Raw genomic sequence first — 18,484 nt, 5'->3', positions numbered from 1 at the left:
ATGAAGGAATAGGAAAGCCTGCTTTCAGTCCTGGATAAAGCTTTGTCGTTCAGCCACCATAATACTCTGAATATTAGGCACTGACCCACATCTGCCATTATACAGGTTACATAGAGCCCCAGATGCAGGCCCAGCTGTTGCCATGTATTATCACACTGACTGACCCTGATGTTTTAAGTTAAATGCAAGACAAAACATTAGCATAGGCTAATCCAACCTTACCACAGGATGTAGGTTTATTTCAAAACAATGCAATAATAATAATAATAATAATAATAATAATAATAATAATCCTCTCCCACTCCCTATGTCAGTGTAATAAATATTTACCTGCCAACCTTGCTCCCATTCTCTAACTAGTTTTACCTTCAGAGCACCACAGCTCTTCTATATGTAGGTAAGAATAATGACTCCTCAGTCATTATTATTAATTCAGTGTTGCTACAGTGAAGTGCATGTAAATGAGGCAGTGGGCAGAGAGAGCTATAGGCTGCCTGGAGAGTTAGCCTGAGTAATGAATGTAATTATTGTGCCCTGTTGGACTCGTGTCTGTTTTAGCAAAGTTATTATTTTGACAGTTTGCTCCACATTCAGAAGAAAAGGTCTGGAATTCAATTATAAGCTTCCTTTACTTTTGCATCTAAATGTATTATTTGTCAGGAAAAATCTGTCTGTATATTGTGTGTGTGTGCGTGTGCGTGTGCGCGCGCGTGTGTATGTGTGTGTGTGTGTGTGTGTGTGCGTGTGTGTGTGTGTGTGTTAAATTCCCTATTACTGTATTCCTTTCAATTAATCCCCAGCTTGTACATGCAGGTTATATAAACACTGAGATTTTGTTAGTGGCTATCAGTGAATTTAGTGCTGCAGAATCGCGCTTACACCAAATCACAGAATCAGGATTAGAAAGCATTGAGAGGAGGAGATGTACTATGAAAGAGAAAATGGCGTGTCAGAGGATTTGGATTCCAAGATGATGTTGATGATTATTAGAATATTGATCCTGATAACCCACCTGTTATAAAAGAATCAGTGCAAAGCCACCCACGCATTGTCATTAGTCATCACCAGCTCCTTACAGCCCACTGCAGTACATGCTGCCACCCATGATTTAGCTCTGCATCCAGTTATGAGGGGGTGTTTAGCATTTATTATGCAGCACAGTCCCAGTCCCAGTGAGATGGCAGAATGTTGCCTGATCAATACCCCTCACAGGAAGCTGGGTTAATAGTCTTTGGGTTTTTTAGGATGTGCTTGTGTCTCTATGGTCCCATCTTGCTGCACATGGTGATGCAAGCTCCTAAAGATCTATAGAGTAATTTTACTGACATTGACACCATTGCACAGGCCCTACATGCTGAAACTCTGACATAAATATGCGTACTCCATATTGGTATGTGTTATTCTGCTGCTTTTTTTGTGATAGCGATCTAGTTTTGTGGTTTTCTTAATCAAGCTGCTGCTTTAACAGGACTCCGACAATCCTGGTTCTAAATGCTTGCTGTATGTTCTGGATAAAATGTGTGCAATTGGAGTCTGCAGAGTCTCTCTGTATTGTTAGTATTTGACCTTTAGCTCTTACCCTGACCTTATGCATCTAGTGTCCCACTTTTTGCAGACCAAGTCAAAATGTCCTTTTTCATTGGTTTGACCTTTGCTCCTCATTCCCTTGTGACTTTTCATCTAAGCATTACTTTTGTTGTTGGCCTATAACATATCCCTAGACGCCCAAATGGTTTCCAAGTCTGTTATGCACACACCACAGGCTTAAATTTGCACACACATGCTATAAGACCTGTTAGCTTGCAGCCACCATATATCCTCTAGCTGCCAAACCACAGCGTCAGCTCTGCAGTGTTATGCTCGCGTCCCTAACTGCTCTTAAGCAAAAGAACAATCTCACACTTTTCTTCTGACTGAACAGTGATCTGATTATGGATTAGTAAATAAAAAATATCTCCAACCATCACTTTACACCTCAAAATGTGAGGACGAGATGAATACATCTGTTATCACTGTGATCATTTTGGTTACCACTCATCTGTATTGATTTTTACTGAGCATCATCAATCAAGGCACTCATAATGGATGCTGTCTGAGAGCACATATCTCCCTTCAGAGAATTATCACCCCAGGCTTAGGTCAAGCAGAGATTTGATCTGTTGTCAGTTAGATGAATTGATGTCTTACAGACACATAGAGAGAGAGAGAGAGAGAGAGAGAGAGAGAATTAAGGTAAAGGTGAGTAGGAATAAAAAGAGACCTAAAGTAGTTGAACATCAGATTTTGAAATAATCAGAGCCATTTTTCCTTCACATTTTGCCCTGCTTGCTTGTTTTAAAAAAGCAGTTAAATGAAATCAATATTAGTGCCAGTACTAGTCTCTATGCCAGGCATCATCCAATATTTATATACATGAAGCTTCACAACCTCACTCGAAGGCAAGTGGAATTCTGGACAGGGTATGAAGATGAAGAGGATAAAATAAATCTCTGTCCCTATCATGATGCTCTCAATTACATAGTCATATGCATTCATGCCATTTGACAGGTTACGATTTCCGGCTATACCAAGTTTTCAATTGGGATGCATCTGCCGCCATAAAAAGGAAATATATCAAATCCCACATGGCAACTTTGAGCTATTATTAGTCCCTAAAACAATTTCTACAGACTTAAATACAAAGTTACTAAGTTGGTCCCTAGAGTTAAACATCTGGTGTGTTGGCTTACCCCCCCCCCCCAAACTGCTCCAACTACATAAATTGTATAAATTCAATACTGAATCTGTGCACTGCTCTAATGCCGTGCCATGCTATCGATAGTCAAAAATAAAAACATAATTTCTATTTAGATCATTTTATTCATCTCTCAGAACACTCGCATAAAAACTTTAATTGTAGCCTGAGGCGTCTCGTAACAAACAGAAGTATTTGTTTTCCTTTTACTGAGAACTGGAGAGACCCCAGAGATTTGATCAACCTGTTAGTAGTCAGACACACTATGTACACTGTGGCCACTGCATTTCATTATGAACACAAAATTTCACTTTGGCTAAGTTCTCACACTGCATTATTATTTTTCACTCTCCGTGGGACATTTCCTCAGACACTAGTTTGATGTTATAGATTAATATAGTTTTGTTTACTGAGGTCATTTTTAGATTAAAACTAAACTAAAATATGGAACAGATATATATGAGCTTTAATTTGAAGACTCATTGATGACTGATTTATGCAATTTTGAAGGAAGTCTTTTATGATAAAATGTATTTTTTCCACCTAATGATATTACAGCTTGTATATGTCCTGTTGCTTGCATTACGTACAGAATGGGAGAACTGAGTGCAACACAGTGAACTCCCAGCATGTCCTTCACATTAATTAGAATGATTTTTATATGATGGGATGCTGCCTGGGAGAAATCTTTTGAGCTGTTGGAGGAAAAGAAGATACTTCAGTATTATATATTCTGCGGCTCACTGTCACTCTGACTAGCATTTTTGGTGATCTTGAGGTTACAATAATACAATATAAAACAAATATAATAAAACGTCCAATCCGTTAAATATTTTAACAATATAGTTTCAAAATATTTGCACTTTTTTGTCAGCCACTAAAATTTTCACTTCAAAATATTTCATTTAGAGCCAATAAGTGGTAGTGCAGTTCAATTAAATTTAATCCTTACCCTCTGCAAAATCTTTTTTTTTTTCTTTCCAGACACTTTATTGCTTAAGGGACCTTAAATCCTCTGCACTTCTTCTCCCAGGCCTTTATCAACCTCAAAAAAGGTCCACCAATTTAAAATACACCAAAACACCTCATTTTTGTGCCACTTATTGCATATGGTTTAAAAAGAAAAAAAAAGAAACAGCAAAACACCATCTCACAATGTTACTGAATTAACGATTTAAAAAATGTAAACTTATTATGTAATGATTGTCAGTGAGTTCTTAAAACATTTTTATTCCTGATGACTTACAAGTTGTAAACATTATCTTATTTATCGCAAAATAACACAAAAAATAATGCAAATTGATCTCTTCTTCTTCTTCTTCTTTTTTTTTTTTTTTTTCTCAGAAAAAAGCTGCTGTAAAATCAGTATATTGATGTTGCCCCTGTTGTGGAATTTTTCAGAACATGGTGCACAATTGGTAAAATGCTGCCACGGTATGAGAATATGCACACTAGAGAGCAGTCTGTTCCCTCTTTCTGCAGTTGTTGTGATCCTCCATCTCTCTCTCTCACACACATCATACTGTTCATGTCAAAGAACCCAGGAAACACAACATCTGTCAGTGCGCTAATTTACACAATAAACACCAAAGGGAGAAGGATATATACACACACCTGTAAATGGCCTTGTATTCAACACACATTTTACATCACATGAAAAAAACAAAGTGACCAATATGTGCAAATCGTCTCGAAGCTGGTGAATAATTTCTTCAGTGGTCGTGATAGTACTTGAACAGTATTTAGTATTTTGATTTTACTATGGATGATCTGAATGATTGTTGGCTTTGGTGTGCTTGATTCAGTAAGAGGAGGCAACACTCCTCTGCGACAGCCAAAAGGTGAGAAGCAATGAGAGGCATAGCTTTAGATCTTTTGTACTCTGCTTTCTTTACTTGGATGGAGCACAGATATTGTGGTATTATTAAATGAAAATATGATTACTGATAGAGGATGAAATAGATCATTTTAATCTATTCACAGACAGGCAATGGGAAAGGGGAAAGAAACTACACTGATAGAAAGTCAACACAATGAATGCAAAATAAAATGTGATTAAATCCAAGAAGAGGTCTAAAACTCAGACCGTGGATTTTACACTGAAGATGAGATGCAGATATCCCTCTTCCCCTTTTATTTCTTTTTTCTTTTTTTTTTTTTTTGTATTTCTTCTTATTTTTGGGGGGGTTGATGCACTGCAGAGTCATGGCTCTACAGTCCACGGGCGCAAAGACTGCGTCTATTGTCATTCATCCTCTCTGACAGGCTTCTCATGTACAAATGAGTTTCTGTGAATAGCAATTCATTTATTTAAACATTTTTTTTTTTTTGTAGTTTACAAAAGAAATAGATTATCTTTTTTTTTTTTTCATTTTTGTCCACACTTGCACGTCTTCTTCTTAACATATTTTACACAGTTTTATTTTTACATTTTTAATTAAACTTAAATGTGTTTTTAATATTTTAAATGCTTGTCAAATATTGTGTGTACCATGATACAAATGGTTTCTTTTTTTCTTCTTTCGTGTCCCCAGTTTATTTTTAAACAATAATTAAATGTCCTGAAATAGAAAGACACATTAAAGCTCAAATATCCATCCACGAGAGAAAAGCCTCAGTGCTGTATTCCTCTCTCTTTTTCGACAGAACATCAACAGGTCCAAGAGTCCCATGACCATTGTGTGACTTCAGATCAGCAGCAGATAGCAGTAGCATTAAATCCACCACAAAATAGTCAGCCACATGAAGCACACTTCTTCCACATCACAGTGAAATGCTTTGTAAGAAAAAAAAAAAAAGCGTCTAGAAGATTTAATTATTCCTTCTGTCCCCCTCCCCAGTGTATCCAAAAAAGGAATTTGCTGTATATCCAGATAATCACAGGTAAAGACTTACTCAAAAAGCAGGGTCACACTTCACATTCCCGAGAAGCTTGTTGTTGGCATGTGCAAGAGCCATATTCATTGATGATTACCAAAGCTCCCTCAATATGGTTCGGTTTATAGTCAACATAGTACTCTGGTGTAGAAATTGCAGCCATCTGCTGCATGCTTTGCTTTTGCTTCTGCTTACGGCGCTGACTGCTGAAGCACTGCCTCAGTTGCCTTATTCCAGCTGGAAAGCACTTCCATGCCACGTATAGCATGAGCACTATGATAAGAAAGGAGAAGATGAGTGCCATGGTGCCTGTGACCACCTTGTGGATCTGCATGGTGCTCTCCAGGTCATCATGGCCCACTGTGACAGTGAAAGAATTTGTGACCACTTCACTACCCTCACCCTCATAAGGGTTGGGAGTAAATGGGCCCAGAAACACAGAGCCACCCTGGGCCAGATCCCTTGTGGAGGCGTACAGGCCTGCTGTGGTTACCTCTATTGGGGGATCCTCACATAGCTGAAAAGCATAGACGGCATCCAACACATCCTCACCCTGGGCTGTGTCAGGGCTTGAACACAGCAGGGAATTGTCATGCTGGCCTTGGAAGGCACTCAGCCAAGAGGCCAAGGCACACACATTGCGACTGCACTCCCAGTCATTCCCTGCCAGGGTAATGCTGTCCAGAGATGACCACGAATCCAGAATGCGCTGGTCCACAGAGGTCAAACGATTTGAGTCTAGCATCAGTACCTTGAGGTTTGGTGTACTCTCAAAAACATGTGGCTCGATATACTCGATTTCATTTGCTGACAGGTCAATCTTCTCTAAAAAATGCCATGTCCAGTCTAGTGTATTTACAACAATAGTGGCACGATTGTTGTGCATGTACAGAGTACGTAAAGAGATGAGGCGTGGGAAGTGGGCTAGGTTGACTTTAACTAGCTCATTGTGCTCAAGATGCAACTCAGTCAACTTGAAGAGGCCAGCAAAGGAGTTTCGTGCCAGGCTCTGCAGTTGGTTGTATCCCAAGTCCAGAAACTGCAAGCTCCTGCAGTCTTGAAAAATCCGCACTGGCACAAATTTGAGAGCATTGTAGCGCAAATGTAAATTGGTGAGCTTTCTAAGGCTGTGGAACAGGTCAGGCTCTAGTGCCTGCAGCCTGTTGTATGAGAGGTCCAAGATACGGAGGTTTGGGAGGGGCCTAAAGGTCCCGTTTGGCAGACTCTCAATCCGGTTGTTGCTCAGGTCTAACTCTTTGACTCGTCTTAGCTTGTCAAATGCACCCTCCTCTACAATGTCAATGCTGTTGTGATCTAGATAGAGCCAGGTGAGCTGTGACAGACCAGCCAGTTGGCCTTCACGCAGCTCGGTTAAGTTGTTCTCTCTCATAGACAGGCCCATGGCACTGCTCAGATTGCGGGGAATGTCTGTGAGGTTGAGCCCCTCGCAGTACAGCAGCTTGCTGTCGCAGCGGCACAACCGTGGACAAACCCCCTCTACCAAGGGAACAGTTCTTAGAAAAATTCCCAATGAACACAGTATCAACCCAGGGGGCTTCTTCAGTGGCCACTTTAAGTACAGTCCAATTAGAAGGAAATCCATTAGCATAAATATCCAGGGATGTCAGGGAGAAAATGTCCATTGAACCACTCTGGATATTGGTTTTGCACCTATCAGATCATATTTATCATATCATATTAAACTCATTTAATAAGCTGTCTCATTCTTTGTATGTCAGCTGCAGACAGTGATAATATGTTTGAGATTAAGTCCGCTTGAATCTTTATCAAAAAATGCCAAAAAAAAAATGTCCTTACGTTTTATATCAAGCAGTGGGTGGAGAGTAGAGGGGATGGAAAATCAAATTGTCTTCGCTGATCAGTCTTATTCGAAAAGATTCCTACTCACCCCTATTCAAAAGCTGACAATCTCCATTCAGCATCTCGCTTTGTGCCCCAACACTAATTATGTGCGAATCTAAAAAAGACCCCACTGTGGTACAAATTTCCCCCCCTCCCTCCTCTCTTTTCAGTGGACACCAGATCCTTGGCAGGCTTACAATGTCTTAGTTCTCTTCAAGTGAAAGAGCCAGAAAGAGAAGGAATCCAAGTAGCTTTCAGCGAGATGGTAGGAAGTGCGAGTACCCCTGTCTGCATGCATGAGCTCTGTCTCTCCTGCTCCTCCGCAGTCCTCTGCTGCAATGATCAGAGGGAAGAAGAGACAACCAGAGAAAGGAAAAAAAAAAAAAAAAGCAAGAATCTCTTTTTTTAATTATCTGTCTTGTTCTTTCCTCCTTTCCTTAAGTTTCAGCAGATCTGTCAAAACGTGTTATCGTCCATCGCTTGAAGAAATCACTGACTTGTGAGGTTTAAATCCATTCAAGCACTTAATCATGATTTCAGTGACGGACGCAAGGAAAAAAAAACAAAACAAAACAGGATTTAAAGAGGTGAACCCTGTTCACTGTTTTCATGTGTAACAGTATTCCTCGTCATCTGAGTGGCTCATATTGGTTTAGTAGCCGCTCGCATCCCCTGTGGCTCGCAGGTTCGTTTACTCCCTTGCTCTCTGGGTGTCTTCTCAGCCAGCTGGAAGAGGCTGCTGAAGGCTGGTGCTGGTAGGCAGGCAGGGGCGGTAAATGTGGGAAGCAAAGGAGCGCGCAATCCCTTGCAGCAGACCAGTACACTGACAGCGCATGCAGAAGCACCTTCTGTTCACTGAGTGTCGTAAGCCACTCACAATTCAGAGTGCTCGCTCCCTTTCCCTCTCTCTCTTGCTCTCTTTCCCTTGATCGCTCACTCACTTGTTCATGCTGCTCCCCTCCTCCTCTTCCCTCTCACATCTTCGCTCGCTGCTTTTTTCTTGCTGTGTTTTTCTCCATGCCTCAGACATTTACATATCCAGAATGGGCTGGGCTTAAACCAGGGGCTTTAATGAACCCCCTCCACCTCCCATCTCTCTCTCTCTCTCTCTGTCTTTCTCGCTCTCACTCACTCACTCACACACACACACACACACACACACACGCAAACAAACACTTCTTCCCTCTCTCACTGACTGCAATGAAATCGGCCTCTTGACGTTGTCTGATTTAAGACTTGCAATGATGGAAATGGGATCTTATATTATTTCTTTTCTTTAACAGAGAACCATCTGCATATATATCTGTATAGCTCTTCTATATATATATATATAGAACTACTGTAGATATAGATATATATAGAGAGAAACCTGGGATATTATATTAGATATACAATTTTCTCATAGAATTTCTAAATATCCATAATCAAAGAGTTTAATGCACCAGTCATCATGTATGCCATTCATTATTTCATACATGCCAGGTAAGTATACTGTACATATGATATACTTGTTGCTTGCTTGCCAACAACAGAGGCTGGAGTGTGAGTCAAGATGAGTATGTGCTCAAACCACCAGAAATTCTTTGTCATTATTGCTGCGTTGTCCTTTCTGAATGTAGATGTAATTGCATCCCAGATAATATTAGCATTAAGCTAACATAAATATTCTTCCTGAAGGCTCACTTGTCTTGCTTTGCACTTCCCTGCAACCGCTTCTAGCCTTGTCATTGTTCTGCTCTAAAAGTTCAGACAATGAGCTGCGACTGTGTCTTATAGCCTTTATATGAGCTAAGTTTTAAACTTCTAACTGACCTTCTTTCTTTTTTGAGTTGATCATATTTTTGCTGACAGAACTTTCTTGTTCACTTGTTCAAAATGAAATTCATGGAAATGAATTTAAGATGAATGAATCTGGAAAAAAAAAAAGCAAATAATTTTTAATTTTTAATGATGCCCGCTTGACAATCCGGGCTGAGTATATAGAGCCAAATATACAGTAAACTGAAAAACAAGATGATGGGAAAGGGTTTACATTCTAGTAAAACATTAGCATTCCCAACCAAACTAGCAGTTTCTACAAGTTTCTCTAGTTGCCTAATTCAAAGTATAGTTTAGTTGCATCAGCGGGAAGGAAGACCTAAAGACAAACAATTTAGAGGATCATTTTAAACTGTAGGATAGATGCTCAAAGACAGGCTGGCAACAGGTACTAGAAAACAGGAATAAATCAGCAGCAGGTGTTGAACTATGAGAAGCCAGGATGACACAGCTGAAAATCTAACAAAGCACATTGCCTTTTCTTCTTTAAAGTTTTACAGCCACTGGCAACTGGGGAATTGCATTACTGCCATCATCTGGAAATAATCACGATCTGCTAAATAATTTGCCCTAGCAGACTGCAAGTAGCTCTTTTTCCTCCTTGGTCACTTCCAAAATGTTTGTATGTCTCTGCATTGCATTTTTTTTGCAAGTGATGACACACACAACTAACCAGGAGGCAAGATGGCAGGTACAGTGGTTGATTGGTTGATTGGGTACAGGTGAGGTGGGTGTGAAAGTCATGTGGCCATAACCAGGAAGTGAGACTGAGGACATCTAGTGGATGTTTGTGGGGTGGCACGATGAACACAGTGAACACAGAAATAGATTTTTTTTTCCCCTTGCATTTTACAAATTAAAACAACAAAACAATACAAATCATCAGAACGTCACACACTCTTTAGACAATGTAATTTTTTTCAGTTTTTCTCACTGCTGTGCTGTCACCATTATGCGTATCTCTGTCATATTCTCATGAGCCTGATATTTTTTTTTAAACATGGGGCGTGAGTTTCTTCAGATTTGGAACAAACATTTTGTTGGAGTCAAAGGTGAACTGAGTAGATTACGGTGGTCAGAGGTCACTATTTAAGGTCACTGTGACCTCAACTTTTTTTGGGCCCCAACTCAACTCATGAAGGCTATATATGAGGAATGATATTTTATTTTATTTATTTATTATCAAATATTTGTACTTATATTTGGAGTCAAGTGATTAGATTAGTTTAAATTAGATTAGTAATCTAGATTAGATCTTAGCGTTGCAGGATCAAGGTCACGTTGACCTCACGTCCAGTCCATTCTCATAAATGTGATATCCTACAGTACAAATGCCTGAATGGAATTTCTGTACATCTTGAGCAAGTGCTCACTTACACTCGAGGATGAACTGATTAAAATTTTATGGTCAAAGTTTAAGATCACAGTGACCTCACAAACCACATTTTGCAGGTGTAACTCAGGACACCATGTGCTAATCATTCACATTTAAAAAAGCACACGTCTAAAAAGCAGTTAAACGAAATGAGAGAGGCACATTGAATGGCAAAAAGAAAGAAGGAAAAAGCCTTTCCTATGTTTCCTGCTCATTTCAGTTGATGATTACACCAGCAGCTAATTACATGGTGCAATATAATGTCGTGAGAGAGCAAACAGAAATGGGACTATTCAGTCCATCCGTGTGCAACTTTAAGTACTTTTGCTCTGAAATTCGGACCAAGGATCACACAGGTATTTGTGAAAGTCTGTGAAGTGTGCATATTCTTCTTCTTTTTTTTTTTTTGCGATCTGGGTGCAGTTAGCAGATCACAGAGACTGTGTGCTTTAACAAGAAGGTTGGTGTGTATTTTTTTTTATTTATTGATTGATTCAGTTGATATCTTACTGTGTTTTTATTTCAATAATGGAAACCATGAAAACTTTAAAACCTGCAAAATGTGCATTTGCGCTAGTTATCATACTTTCTACTTATCAGTGATGCTACACTGCTAGCTATTTTACTCTTAGTAATAGAACTGAAAAAACAAACTCAGCACACTGTTTATACTGTATATATATACATATATATATACACACACACACACACACACACACGAGATCAGTGCTTTATTTTTACTGGCAGTTTTGGTCTGGACTTGTCCGGAAATATATTCAAACTCTGAAGCACAATTTTATTTCCTCGGCTGATTTTATAATCATTTTGATTGTACTGTAAGTTGTGTATAGTTTTTTTAAACAATGTGGTTATCAGTTATGCTGTATTGTCAGCACACTGAATTGATTTGAGGGCTCAAATACATCTCAAAATTAGAAGCATCTGTGATTGCAGGCCCATTATTAAAATCATTTTATTGAATCAGAAGACGTCCCACTGTTTGAGTCCAAGAAAACAAGGCAGATGATAACTAATTGGCCTGCTGCAGAGATAATGTTGATGGGCATCTAGGAAAGCACTGAGATAGGGGTCGGTGGAAATACTTACACCACAGAGTGGTTCTTGAAAAAACAGCAAGACATGATTTCACATCCACAATGGACGGGGACTTCCAGCAGATGGAGGTTGTCTCAGTTTAAAAGGGTCACAAGTAGACATGGAGCTTATTAATTTGCATTTTTGTATTTATTGTGTGTCTTAATAATTTAATATCCACTATAAGGATCTGAGGAACAGAGGAAATATATCTTTCAAACATCAGTAACAACAGTAACCTAGCGAAGACTTGTGCAATCCGGGTTCACTGCACAATGTACGGAAAAGATCCAACTTGCTCAAACAATGATTTTAAAGGAGCTTGTGCTAACTGCAGCTTGGGTCAACAAAAAGGGGAGAAAACATAGCATCATCATGTTCACTGGGGCATATGACAAGGGGACCGTGGCTGTCACACTGGGTTACAGCTCCTTGAAGTATGTTTTTTTTTTTTTTTTTTTTTGTATAATGCAAAGTTTGTTTCTGTAAAAATTGTGAATTATTAGCATAATTTGTCCATGTTTTTAGCTTGAGGGCCGCTAAAAGTTTTGTTGGATGTATGGAGAGATGATTTACTGAGCAGAATGGATGAACTTAGAAAACCCTTTGTCTTTCTCCATATAACATGATGAAGGTACAATAGCTCACGGCTATAAAAGAATTAAGAACTCAAGCCTGCCACTACATATTAAAATCTTTAATACATTTTGCTCTTGTTTTTAAACCCCCTTTATATAAATGTGCTTAAGCTTCAGGTCTGAGACAGCTTGCTCTGCTGCATTTGTTGTTGTTGTTGGTTGAAACAGCAAAGCTTGTTAGTGTTGGCTGGATAGAAGACACTGGCATTGATTGGCCTTAATGGCTGCATTTTCCATATTACTGCTGCATATCACTAAGTTTTCCAAAGTTTGTTCTACTTTCAGTATCTGGCATGTTTTGAACCACACAGGCGCTTTAGTTTAAGCAGTGTGTTTTTTAAAAACCACACAGAATTTCATAATTCCCTTAGCTGGTCTCTCTTTAATTTCAGTGCTCTTTTCCATAAATGTTTTTTTGCTCTAGTGACAGGAGTTTTAATTTAAGCTTTCCTTGTGACTTATTGGGGCTTTTGAGCATGCTGAATTTTTTAAAATGTTGAACATACACAATCCAAACAAAGAACTTTGGACTCATTCTGATTTTGTTGCACTAATTTCTGTAAACAGCAATAGTGATCAGATATTCCAGGTTGGTGGCTATATCTGAGAGGAAGCCTTCATGTGGTACTGACAGTTATTTCCCTTTACATACCTCTTAACTGTGTCCTCACTGAATACAACTATTTGAAGGACTGGGCTGGCTGCATTGACTAGCGTGTTTTACTTAAAGTATAATGAGTATAAATTTGTATATGTGGATGAAATGTTAAGTCCATTGAACTTTAACATCCTTTTAAGGTTAGGCTTAAAACTTTCCTTTTTGATAAAGTTTATAGTTAGGGCTGGATCAAATGACCTTGAACTATCCCTTAGTTATGCTGCAATAGGCCTAGTAGTCTGGGGGTTTCCCATGATGCACTGAGCAGTCCTTCTTCACTTGCCTTTTTTTTAACTCTGTGACGTCATGTGTCTATGCATCATTAGTCATTATTAAACTCTGGCTCACTTCGACAGTGTGTCTTTTGTCCCCATCCGGTCACAGCAGATGACTGCCCCTCCCTGAGCCTGGTTCTGCTGGAGGTTTCTTCCTGTTAAAAAGGTTTTTTCCTCCCCACTGTCACTAAGTGCTTGCTCATTGGTCATTGTCTGATTGTTGTGATTTGATGCTATCTAAATAAAATTGAATTGAATTGAAACTGAATTAATGTGAAAAGGGGTCAACTAGCAAACAAGAAACCACAGAGACAAAAATTGCATACGCATAAAAGAAAGGGGTAATAACGAAAAATAGGTGATGTAAACAACAGTCAGATAACAAACATCTGATGCACTTGGTTGTCAGAGTAAACACAGAGTAAACTAAACAACATCAAAGAAATGCAGTGCATTTGAAGAGAGAAGATATACTGCTAACTGTGACTTCGCGTCAGCAACTGAGTTTGAGAAAACTGTCCAAGCACCCCTGAAAAAAGTCCTATCTGCATCTTTGGAATAAATCACATTTTATACTGGTTTTACATCAAACAAGGATCGCCATTTTTCTGACTATAATAAAAGAGCACTGCAAGAGCTCTCAATTTTGCTGCAACCAGCTACTGTACAGTTTGTAGTGGAGGTTATGGTCTGATTTAACTAACAGAGTACAGCATTTAAAAATGGAGAAATAAAAATCTTAATTGACCTAAGTATACACTTTACACTCACTCTAACATGCAATTACAATTGTATGCTCAATGTCGCAGTAGTAACTAAAACTTATCAGACAAGGCAATGTGTTTTCCCATCTTCTGTTGTGCAATTTTTACATACCCATGCAGATTGTAGTCTAGCTTTCCTGTTCTTAGCTTCCAGGAGCTTCTAGGCATCTGGTGTGGTCTTCTCCATCTGTAGTCTGTCCGGTTCAAGGGCTACAGCAGCAATGTCAGTTGCTGGGTGCATTCAAAGATGCTCTTCTGCATTCCTTGATTGTAACAAGTGGTTATTTGAGTTACTGTTGCCTTCCTATCAGCTTGAAGCAGTCTGGCCACTCTCCCTTGACCACCAGCATCAAGGCATTTTTGCCCAGAGAACTGCCACTCATTGGATGTTTTCTCTTTTACAGACTTTTCTCTGGAAACCCTGGAAATAATCGTCAGGGAAAACCAGTTTCTGAAATACTCAGAGTCAAGGTCATTTAAATCACCTTTCTTCCCCATTCCGATATTGATTTCAACTTGAGCAGGTGGTCTTGAGCATGTCTAAGTTCCTAAATGCACTGCTTTAACAAGCAGTGGAACAGCTGTACCAAATGAGTAAGTAAGTAAATAGTTTCTGCTGAAGTTGTTGAAGTGCATCTGTGTGTATTTGTGTATTTGTTGCTCTGACAGAGTGAGAATTAATATGGTTCTAAATTGCTTCCGGCTATGTCCAAAGCAACGTATTCCCTGTTGAGAAAGCGAGAGAGAAAACAACAGTGGTTTTCCCATGTCACAACACAGAGCAGTCACACTCTTCTTGCTTTTACACTGAAACAAGATCAAAATTCTTCACCCTCCACCACATGCGTACAAATTCACAGCAACCTGACACAGCCAGTTTTTCACCCACCTTCAGCGGGTTGGTGTGTGTGGCTTTTCCATATGCAGTATTTCATTCGGTTGCTTGTTTTAGCTTTTCTGCTTAGTCTGTTTCTTTATGCGTTTGTGTTCTGGCTCTAATGTTTTTGGATTCAGAGACTACATCAAACAGTGGCTGTGACTAGGCTCTGTCTGCCAAAGGAACTTTGTTCAGCTGTCAGATGATGCAGAAATCCCACTGAGCACCACCAAGCCCATTTTCAAAACCCAGCTCTCTGAGGCAGCATGCCCCCACTTGTGATAGTCCTGACTACCCTGGCCTATTGCCTCATCCAGAGCCAAACAAGCCTGTACATCCTTTATGTGTCCACTAACCTTCTCTCATGTTTGGATGAATCAGAGTAGAATGCAGTGACAGAGGAGACTCTGATGCAAAAGGCTGAAACACTTGTAAATTTAGACTGAAAATTACTTGTGCCTTTATCCTGTGTCCCTGCTTCAAGGTAAAGTTAGAACACTAACTGAGAGTTTTCTATAAACTTCCATTAGAGAGCTGTAGTTCAGTGGATAAGAGTTTAAGGTCTTTGTATATTATGAATTCCTAACCCTTGAACCATGAATAGAAATTAAAATCAGCAATGACTCAAGTGAAGGAAAGTAAAACGATTTATTTGACATGGAGTGCACAATAAGGAACTGTTGAAGAAGTATTTAAGGAGGGGGAAGTGCTTGTCCAAAAATATCCCAGGATTGGTGGTGGTGCAGGGGTAAGGAGTAATGATTAAGATCTGGATGAATGTGATGTGGAGAAGAACTGCTAATGAGCAGATTCAAAGAACCCATAGACATTCCTCATGAGAACTGGAGGATAAATAGCAAGGAGGAGAACAGCATCAATCTGAAACTGAAATGAGGGCTCCAAGCAGCAAAGAAAGGAACTCTTTTAAAAAATACAACAGTGAAATGATTGGCTCAGAGACAGGTTTTAGGAGATTATTGTAGAATCTCATTGGTTTGATAGAGAGATGAAGACAATCAGTTAGGTGACTAGTTGGATGCAGGTGAAGAGATCAAGAGTGTGAGAATTTACTAAAAATGCATATTCTAAACATTACGTAGATAAATGGCATATATATATTCTGCTACTGGTAAAGTAAAACTCCATTGGTTAGCATTGTAGTTGTGGGAATCGCGAACTAGACACACTGTTTCTTTGTTAAAGATTTGATTGTGCTTGAACTTATGTGCACATGTTAAATGGCAATCTGATTTTTCTCAACTCCATCTAAATATACCTGCCATTTTTGTGTGTGTGTGGAGAAAAACAAATAAAACTATCCAAAAAAAAAAAAAAATAGCTGGGTATTAGCAACATTTAATCATTTATCTCAACAGAATGTTTTTTAAAAAAATAACACACAGGAAGGGAAGAACTGATGCCAAGAGGCTCCCGGCTGTTCATTCACAGTGACAGTGCCACAGGTGGTGATGTACATGGAGCTCGCTTTCTCCTTTACTGATGACTGACCTTGATAGTAATTAGCTGCATGATGACTGAAAAACAGGATGACAATGTTATTCATCACAGGCACAGCTGGGGGTGACCCGGGTTTCCTAAAAATGTTTTTTAACGGAACCCATTTTTATATTCAGCATGTGACACTTTAAATGACCTTAAAACACACACACACACACACACACACACACACACACACACACACACACACACACACACACACACAATACATACGTGCTGCAGTTTAACTCAAGAAATAACTAATATAGTTAAGGGGTAAAGTATCACCTCTCATTGCTTTTGCCAAAGAAATAGTAAATGCCAAGTTTTATCTCATATGACTGAAATATCTCATACTTAATACACAGCATCATTATAAGCAACTCAGAATTATGAATTGCCTATTATATTAAAATATATTTTAAATAACAAGGGATCATAATGACTTTATGTTGACATTTGATAAAATAACTTCATCAACTGATACATCCTTTTATTTACTCCTTGTTTTGATGAATTAGATGTCATAGAGTAATGAAGATGAAATGAATACTATACCTGTGCCAAAATGCAACATCACATCACAAGACACACAGCGTATTTTGTATTATCAAGCCTACCAACACAAGTTGGCAAAAACATATTACATAAAAAAAACATAGCTCACCTGGCTGAGCAAATGACCCATATGCCAAAGGCCACTGCAGAGACCTGGGTTGAAATCCACCCCCAGACCGTCATTCCCCCATTTCTGCTCTCCTGCCCACTCTCTTTACTGCACTGTCTAATAAAAGAGATATAGATATAGATAGATAGATATACACACTGCAGATTTTGCAAGTTTTCCCAACTACAAAGAAGGGAGAGGTCTGTAATTTTTTTCCTAGGTACACTTCAACTGTGAGATTCAGAATCTTAAAAAAAGATCCAGAAAATCACACTGTATGATTTTTAAATAATTAATCTGCATTTTATTGCAAGAAGTAAGTATTTGATACAATAGAAAAACAGAAATTATAATTTGGTACAGAAATCTTTGTTTGCAGTTACACAAGTCAGACGTTTCCTGTAGTTTGTTTGCATACACTGCAGCAGGGATTTTGGCCAGCTCCTCGATACAGAGCTTCTGTCGCTGGGCAACATTGAGTTTCAGCTCCCTCCAAAGATTTTCTGTTGGGTTCAGGTCTGGAGACTGGCTAGGCCATTCAAGGACCTTGAAATGCTTCTTACGGGGCCACGCCTTAGTTGCCCTGGCTGTGTATTTTGGGTCATTGTCATGCTGGAAGACAGCCACGACCAATCTTCAATGCTCTTACTGAGGGAAGGAGGTTGTTAGCCAAAATCTCACGATACATGACCCCATCCATCCTCCCTTCAATATGGTTCAGTCGTCCTTTTCCCTTTGCAGAAAAGCACCTCCAAAGTATGATGTTTCCACCTCCATGCTTCACGGTCGGGACGGTGTTCTTGGAGTTGTACTCATCCTTCTTCTTCCTCCAAACACAGCAAGTAGAGGTGATACCAAAAAGGTCTATTTTGGTCTCATCTGACCACATGACCTTCTCCCATGCCTCCTCTGGATCATCCAGATGGTCAATGGCAAACTTCAAATGGGCCTGGACATTTGCTGGCGTGAGCAGGGGGACCTTGCATGCCCTGCAGGATTTTAATCCATGACAGCATAGTGTGTCACTAATGGTCATCTTTGAGACTGTGGTCCTAACTCTCTTCAGGTCATTGACCAGGTTGCCCCGTGTAGTTCAGAATCATCTTTACCCCATGAGGTGAGATCTTGCATGGAGCCCCAGACCAAGGAAGATTGATAGTCATCTTGTGTTTCTTCCATTTTTTATAGTAACTCCTCCAACAGTTGTTGCCTTCTCACCAAGCTGCTTGCCTAGTTTTTTTGTAGCCCATCCCAGCCTTGTGCACATCTACAATTTTGTCCCTGGTGGCCTTAAACAGCTCTTTGGTGTTGGGCATGGTGGAGAGGTTGGAGTATGATTAATTGAC

General features: G+C 39.4%; 2 protein-coding genes across 2 annotated transcripts in view; one reads left to right on the top strand and one right to left on the bottom strand.

Annotated features, from left to right (window-relative positions):
* The window catches only part of ctnna2 (catenin (cadherin-associated protein), alpha 2), a 379,156-nt gene that overhangs the window by 238,692 nt on the left and 121,980 nt on the right, over nucleotides 1–18,484 (top strand). The window lies entirely within an intron of this gene.
* On the bottom strand, nucleotides 2,914–7,594 carry lrrtm1 (leucine rich repeat transmembrane neuronal 1). The gene has a single exon (XM_030740584.1). The coding sequence runs from the start codon at nucleotides 7,218–7,220 to the stop codon at nucleotides 5,643–5,645; it is 1,578 nt and encodes a 525-aa protein (XP_030596444.1). The 5' UTR covers nucleotides 7,221–7,594; the 3' UTR covers nucleotides 2,914–5,642.

Source organism: Archocentrus centrarchus, chromosome 1 (assembly GCF_007364275.1).
Source record: "Archocentrus centrarchus isolate MPI-CPG fArcCen1 chromosome 1, fArcCen1, whole genome shotgun sequence".
Lineage (NCBI taxonomy): Eukaryota > Metazoa > Chordata > Actinopteri > Cichliformes > Cichlidae > Archocentrus > Archocentrus centrarchus.
Note: the sequence above shows the minus strand (reverse complement) of the source record. Positions and strands in the feature narration are given on the sequence as shown.